Source organism: Chrysochloris asiatica, unplaced genomic scaffold (assembly GCF_000296735.1).
Source record: "Chrysochloris asiatica unplaced genomic scaffold, ChrAsi1.0 scaffold00624, whole genome shotgun sequence".
In the NCBI taxonomy this organism is placed as follows: Eukaryota; Metazoa; Chordata; class Mammalia; order Afrosoricida; family Chrysochloridae; genus Chrysochloris; species Chrysochloris asiatica.
In genome coordinates, this window is record NW_006409142.1 from 69,202 (window position 1) to 76,600 (window position 7,399).

At 42.4% G+C, this 7,399-nt stretch overlaps 1 protein-coding gene across 1 annotated transcript in view; it reads right to left on the minus strand.

Annotated features, from left to right (window-relative positions):
* LOC102830346 (NUT family member 1-like) overlaps window positions 1–7,399 on the minus strand; it is a gene marked incomplete at its 3' end in the record, with an annotated part of 80,984 nt that overhangs the window by 56,773 nt on the left and 16,812 nt on the right. The window contains exons 3-5 of the mRNA XM_006877825.1: window positions 7,036–7,164; window positions 5,623–5,812; window positions 4,880–5,158 (exon numbers count right to left, since the gene is read on the minus strand). Coding sequence (XP_006877887.1) covers window positions 4,880–5,158; window positions 5,623–5,812; window positions 7,036–7,164 — 598 coding nt within the window. The remainder of the gene's footprint in view (window positions 1–4,879; window positions 5,159–5,622; window positions 5,813–7,035; window positions 7,165–7,399) is intronic.

Here is a 7,399-nt window from a genome sequence, read left to right on the forward strand (position 1 = left end):
TGAGCTCAGTTGGGAAAAGATGAGAGGTAAGGACAATAGGCTTGGGCGGAGTCCTGCTGTTTTAGCTTCCTGAGCCAGGTTTTCAGGAACTTGGCTGAATAACCAGCACTTGGGAGAGATTCAGGGAAGATGGCTTTTTTGTCTGTAGAACAAAGAACTGTGAAGAAGCTAAGATATTTTTAGTTAATCCTTTGGAGAAAGACTTGACCTTATAACTTTTACAGTCTCGGCTTTAGGGGGTTCTAATATTTCTTTGTGGATAATAAGGGCTCATGTCTGCATTTAATTATAAACATAACCAAATACTAAGATTAAAAGCAATTTGCCATGACTGCCAGTGGCCTCATTTGTTCCTGAGAGCTTGCGGCCTGCGACACTCGGGCCCAGTGGGCCTCGAACTTCTGCAGTGGGTCTGCAACAGTCCATCTTTGCTCTGCAGTTCCCGTGGCATTTTTCAGTGGTATGTCTGCTCACCCACTTGGTCTTGCTATTTGGTTTCGCCTAAGTTGTCGGCTCAGGGTCGCTAAACCTGGCAGATTCAAAAGAACATGATTTCTTACTTTTGCTACAAATTCCACTTCCTATTAGCCTTCAAACCTTGTAAATATTTTTATCTCTGTGGTTCTGAGTTTTGTAGCTCTGTCCTTAATCTGCTTTGCCTGGTATTCTGTTGTATTGCTGAGGTCAAACTTCACTGCACCTCCACCCTAGCCCCCACCTCCTCTGCCTATATTGTTCTGTATTTTTCCTGTTGGTCTTTCTTTCAAGAAGTATCTTCTCTTCTTTTAGCTCTTCTGTGCTGGTCTGGTTGTCCTTTCAAGTGGAAATTTCCCATCTCAGGATTCTACCTATGGTCTTATATAATGCAGAGGCACCACAGGCAGCCTCCTTCACTTGACATGTTGTAGCCCCATTTTAGATATTCCAATCAGTTATAGGCAGAAGACAGACTTACAGTCTTTCTATGGTGATATTTCTGGCAATTCCTTTCTCTCCCCCTTCAAGTGTCTATTTTTAATGGTATCCCAGGGAAACCAAGATTCAAAAGACAGCCAAGCATCTTACCATTATTTTCCCCCTTTTCCTGACTCCAAACATGTGTCAATCCCTGTATCCCAGAGCCCTGTTGTTCCAAAGTTGTGCATACATCGTTATTTACCTCTGTCCCACTTAGGCCATGCAATCCTGCCTAATTGTTTTCCCATCCAAATTGTTTTTCATTCCTCTCCCACTTCTTGTGAATTGCCCCTCTCCTTAGCACCCAAACTATCCTGTGTCTATTACCTACCCTGTGCTCCCCACTCCCCACATCACGGTAACCAACACAGAACACCACCACCCCATTTAGTATGGGTTCTTTTGCTTAGTTTAATACTACTGGTCCTATGCAGGATTTCTCCTTTTGTGACTGACTAATTTCATTCAAGATAAAGTCCTCAATGTCCCTTCTTTTTGATGAAGAATGTGATGCCATTCCTTTTCAATTTGTCATTCCAGGCATAATAAACCATGTGATTGTCAGATTCAAAATGGCCAATACCAGTCCATTTCAACTTACTAATGCCTATGATATTGATGTTTATGTATTCCATTTCATAAACTCCATGTTCTGATAATTAATGGATGTGTACAGCTGTTTCTCTTCATTGTGAGTTGTGCCCCATCAGCAAATGAAGGTTCCGAGGTCTTTATTCCATTTATGTAATCATGGTCAACTCTACTTTAAGGAGGCAGCTCTTCCCCAGTTGCATTTTGAGAGCCTTCTCACCTGAAGGGCTCTTCTTCTGGGACTCTGTCTGACAACATTCTTGTGCTTTCTTTGTTTCAATATTTTGGTGCTGACAGCGTTACATTGTTCTTCATAACGTTTTCAGTGACTAAATATTCAGATGTAGTTGGTCATCAGGATAGACATTCCCAATTTGTTTGTATGACACCCATTCCTGAACATAAATATTGAAAAACAAATATCTGTCCTTCTTGCCTTATTTTATAGCTCATATACACACTGTTTAAATGACTCCTCATGAATATCTGCATATTCTGCCTCATTCTGTCCCCTTTATGATCCAGAATTAGTAGAGTACCACTGCTTATTTAACTGTGCTCCTATGAATTAATGATGTCTTTTTCTTGAGTTACCACAGAGGACTAGAGAACTATGTCCTGTCAGGTAAAACCAACAACACTGGGAGAGCCCTGGATATTTTGAGAATATCTTGAAATTTCTTGTTTAGCCTCTTTCCAGGAGACAAAAACAAGCACCTTATAGACAAGTCCTTTTTATGTGTGAAAAAGCAATATTCCATTAATCCACACAGATAATGATAGTATACCCACAGAAAGTTCCTCAGAACAAGTCAGGCCTTGTGATAAAAGAATCTTCAAAGTTCTCACTAGGGATTTGGCAATAGTCCGTGAGAAGCCAAATTGTCCCCAAAAACATTTTAAGGATGTCAGTATAAAGTTGAAGAGATGAACCAGGTCAGTCAATTATGGAACCAAAGACTAAGGACACTTGTATGGTGGTTTTTTTTTTTTTTCCAAAACAACATAATCAGTCCAGCACTAGAGGAGAACCAGAAAAAAGAAGCAGAAAATTTTTTTTTAAGAATTTCTTCATAAAAAACTATCTTTAATACCATTTTACAAGGGACACTTATAAAACTACTGTCCATCATTTCATAATTTGGAAGTCCATTTGCACGTTAACCAATCTTTGACCTCACTTGGTGTCCTCATTATATATGTACAACAACTAAAAACCTACAGTGGAGTAGGGGAAGGACAGGAGCCTATTGATTAGGATAGGGACTGAAAATGCAAATCTATTGTGGGGTCCCCAACTTAAGGATCTGAAACCTGGAAGAGCTAAGCTCACTATTGGCTAAAATGACACTTCTTCCTGTTCCCATGAATGCAAGGGTCACACTTTCTTTTTATAGGCAGTAAGGTTTGGCCCTCATTCACATTCAAGAGTTGCCTACCAGAAACTCCAAGGTCAGCCTCTGAGTGGGGCCTCTTTGCAGCAAGGGATGGTGTTCTAACATGAGCTGTTTTCTTAGACTTGGTAGCTGCACGTTGAGGTTGGCAAAGACAACCTGCCCCAGGATATAGGTGCTGGGATGCTGGACAGGAGCACTGAACTCCATGGTGATGAATGCTGGAGGCAGGGAGAGTTCTATTAGAAAGACCCCAAGGCAGTAGACTCTGTTGAGATTTCAAGAGGAAGGCAAGGCTGGGGAATTCTTCCTCCTCCTGAAATTCTTCATCATTGTACCCTTCTCCAACCACAGAAGCTTTACTCATAGGAGTTTCTATGAACATTGAGGCATTTCTGGTTCCTAATCTAGGGGAAGTGTGACATGACCCTGGAGAGGAGAGGTTGACTTCCAGACTTAAGTTTCTGTGACTTTTGACTCTGTTTTAAGAGAGCATGTTCTTTTGACTTGGACCAGTTACTGGATCCTCTATCATCTTTTGGCATACCAGCTACATTACAATATTTTGTGCTTGTTTACTTATTGATCGATAGATGTAGGTTGTGGTTGTCTCTGCTCCCTGTATCTTGACTGGCCTGAAATTCTGTGAGTGCCTCCACACTCTCTTCCCCTTTCAACTTCAACAGTCACTTTTCCATGAGCTAAAGGAAGGAAAACGACAGTTACTGGCTCTGTACAAGTTTGAAAACAGGTGGCAGAGTAAGCGGTGGAGCCCATGGCATTGGGAGAGCATTCAGGGAAGTCAGTCACATGACTGTGATTTCAGTAACCCATACTGCATCTCATCCTGCTCATCCTTTTGTGCTGTATTCCTAATCTTTGATTCCTTACCACTCTTCTTCTCAACCTCTCCTTAGACTCCTACCTCCTGATTCTATAACTGCTCCCATAACTTCTGGAAGCTCTTCTTCCCCAGATGCAGTACTAGTCAAGACATTGTATGGTTGGAAGAAATCCTGCAGATTTCATGTTCTGAATTTCCGTTCCTCCTCTGGTGTACCTGAGAGAGGGTGAGTCCTTCCTCTTGCTCCAGCTCCTAAATTAAGGACAAGGGATCTGTCTGTGATTCTGGTGATAGTAACATTTCCAGGAATTGAGGATGAATAACTGGTTCCACCTGATAATGGAAAGGAAGTTGTGTGAACATCCTTGGCAAAGAGAGTAACCAATGATCTAGAACAGTGTAGGGAAATTTTTTTCTGCCAAAATTTATAACATCATTCATGAGACATGCAAAGTAATGAGCCTGCTGTATTTGGTTAAACATTTAATTAACTCACCCTTAATGTGATGGCTGGGACTGTGGTTGCCTTGGTAGGGCCAGACCAAATGATTCCAGATGTTTCCCACCCCTGATCTAGAGGATCCAGAAATTTGCACCCAGTGTTGTATTATAAGGAATACTGGTGGGGGAATGGTTAAAGGTCTCAGCTGCTAACCAAAAGATTGAAGGTTCAAATCCACCAACTTCCCTGTGAGAGGAAGGTATGACAACCTGCTTCCCTAAAGATTCACAGTTTTGGAAACTGTACTTTTACTCTATTCTAGTTGCTCCTTGGAAACACTACACAGGATCACAGGATTGCTATGAGTCGGAACCAACTCCATGGCACTTAACAACAACAACAACAAATCATGTATGAGTCAAAATTGTCTTGACAGAAGTGGTTTGGGCTGGTTGCACTAGAACTGAAAACCCCAAACTAAACACGCACACTCACACAAACACAGAGTGATTGAGAGAATAGAACATGAACGTTGATCAGAGTTTAAGTCATCAAACTTCATTTCAGTCACCTCGGTCATACACCCACTATATAGTTGTGAGTTCTAAACTTTTGGAACCTATAGACACCTGATTTCCAGGTCCTGCCCACCTTGGTTACAAAGGCTTCCTGTGAACACAGTTTGTCAATGTAGTTCAGGAGTCCTGGGTCTGTGTATATGTCATGCTCTTCCTGCTGGTGCTCATTATCTTCTGTCTGCCTTGCATTTGGCTCTCCATTGGCTGAATATGCAAGTCCCAGTAGATCTTCCATGATTTCAGCATACTCTTTCATGGCTTCAGGAGGGATCTTCTTGGGTGCTTTGAGTTCCCAAGTGCACTTGGATCTGTGTTGCTGCTTCTTGTGGGGTAGTGTTTTGGCACTTCCCGTCTTTGGATTGAACATTGGAGGAAGGTTGGAATTAAGGAGGGGAATGTAGCAACAAACTAGCTGTTTGCACCCAACCACATGTTGTAAAGATACTGTTTTGGAGACACTGACATGGTTCCTGGTGAGTTGGGCCATCCTGAACCCACAAATAATGTGAGAGGAAAAGATGTAAGAAGTAGAAGGCTTAGGAGAATCATTGTGTGAGGAAGATTGGAGCTACTGCTTATCTAAGAAATCCTCTCATCCAGATACTCTTTTGAGGATGATTAGATATTGGATCCCAACTTCGGTAATCCATGTGAAACAGCAGTTATTAAACCTGACCAGTTTACTGCTTAGTATGTAATGAAGGATAGCTGAGACCCCAGTCTCTTCATATTGTAATAGCCATGGGTCCCTCTGAAAAGGAAAGTACCAGATGTGAAGACAGTAGAATTCCCTAAGCATAAGCAGTGTTTACAAACTTCCTTTGATCTTTGATCCTTAGCTCCTGTTACAACTTGGGTAGCCATACCTGGGTGCTGCCCAGTCACAGTATCTGAAGTCTTGGGAGGATGGAATTTCTGTGGAACTGGAGGAGGAAGGCGTGCTGATCCATTCCTCTGCTGCAACTTCTGAATCTGCATCTCCTCCTCTGCCTCAAACTCCATGAACCTAACAAGGGTGAGGGAAGCACAGACCAGGCTGTGATGAAGGCAGCACCCACCAGGAGCACTCATATCAGCAGCTGTTGATTGCAGAGAAGCGGGGTAAGATGTGCCTTCAATGGCCTGTCCGGGTCCTAAATTTGTCCATTTCCCTGGTAGGCGTTGCTCTCAGTAACCTAAGCCAGTCTTGAGGGGTACTTTACAGTGTCACTTCCTGATCCCTTCACCTGCAGCACAACTTAGGTCATAAAGGAAATGAGTTAAGTCTTCTTGGAAGTTTCTTTAGACAGAGCTATAGTTCTTACTTCTTTACCATACCCTTAATACCTGATGGTATACAACACTGACACTAACTTGTTGAATTCAATCAAGATTATGTTGCACATGGCAGGACCTCACTGGTGAGTCCCCTCCTCTAAACCTACTCTGTATTTCCCTGAAACACATGCAAACGATCTGACAGTCTGAACCTGGGAGATGGGACGCAGTTGCCTACCCATAACACCAGGACCAGTTCTTAGATCCCGTCCTAGCCTAAAACTTTGAAACCCTGAACTATAAACCAGGAAAAGTGGTCCAGAAGATATTAGAAACAAAATGGAAGCAAACATTTCAGGATATTTTTCAGATTTCTCTCATCAGTTTCTTTGTCTTTCTTTCTTTTGTTTTAGTAATACGTCAGGAAAGGCATTAAGGGTTAGAAACATGTCCACAGGGTGCCAGAGGTACTCCTTTCCCATGAACAATACTTTCTAGCTTTGGTCCGTTCTTAGATAGTAGTAAACAACTTTGTGCCATTTTTCATAGGGAGAGATTTCCCCAAATTATCTGTCACTTACTCGGACAATGGGGCAGTAGGATCAGACTGATATAGTATATCCCTTCACTGTAGATTCCCAACAACATGGAATTTTTGTCTAATGGAACCTGTGTTGTTTATCCTCAACCCCATATTGACCTCAATATCAAAGCACTCACATATCCCAAATCCCAAAAGTGGTGAACTTCTAGAAGAAAGTAAGACAGAAAACTGAAAACAGTGAATATGGTGGTAGAAATTGTCTGAGGGTCGACGGATCCTCATGGATCTTGGTGACTCTATTCAAGTGTATACTTCCTCATCACATCTCCTCCCAATTGCATCAACATAGCCACACAGCAGCCACTCTTAATCCACCCCCATCACATCACCCACTCAAGCCCCACAAGGCCAGGATCCCATTTACTCACTTTCCTGCCATCTCGTAGTAGATCATCCGGTCAAAGTTGCTTTTGCCCTGCCATTCCTTCACGGACCACCACAGTCCCTCCTCCAGCGTCATGGAAGGCTTCAGTTGAGCCAGAGATCGCATGACTGGGCTAAAATCCCATGCACATCAGTCAGTTTCTACCAGTACATTTTGCATCCCTATCTTGACACCCTAGCCCTTCATTACATCTTTCTTTCTATTTGTTCATATTCAGTCCCCTTTCCAGTGTGTACTCTTAGATTTCATTTTTTTTTTTTGTTTCCAGCATACTACTTACAAAGCACCAGAAATATACTGAGATGTGCTCCCGGGAGGGACGGTCTAAAGAAAGGATGCCCTTGAGT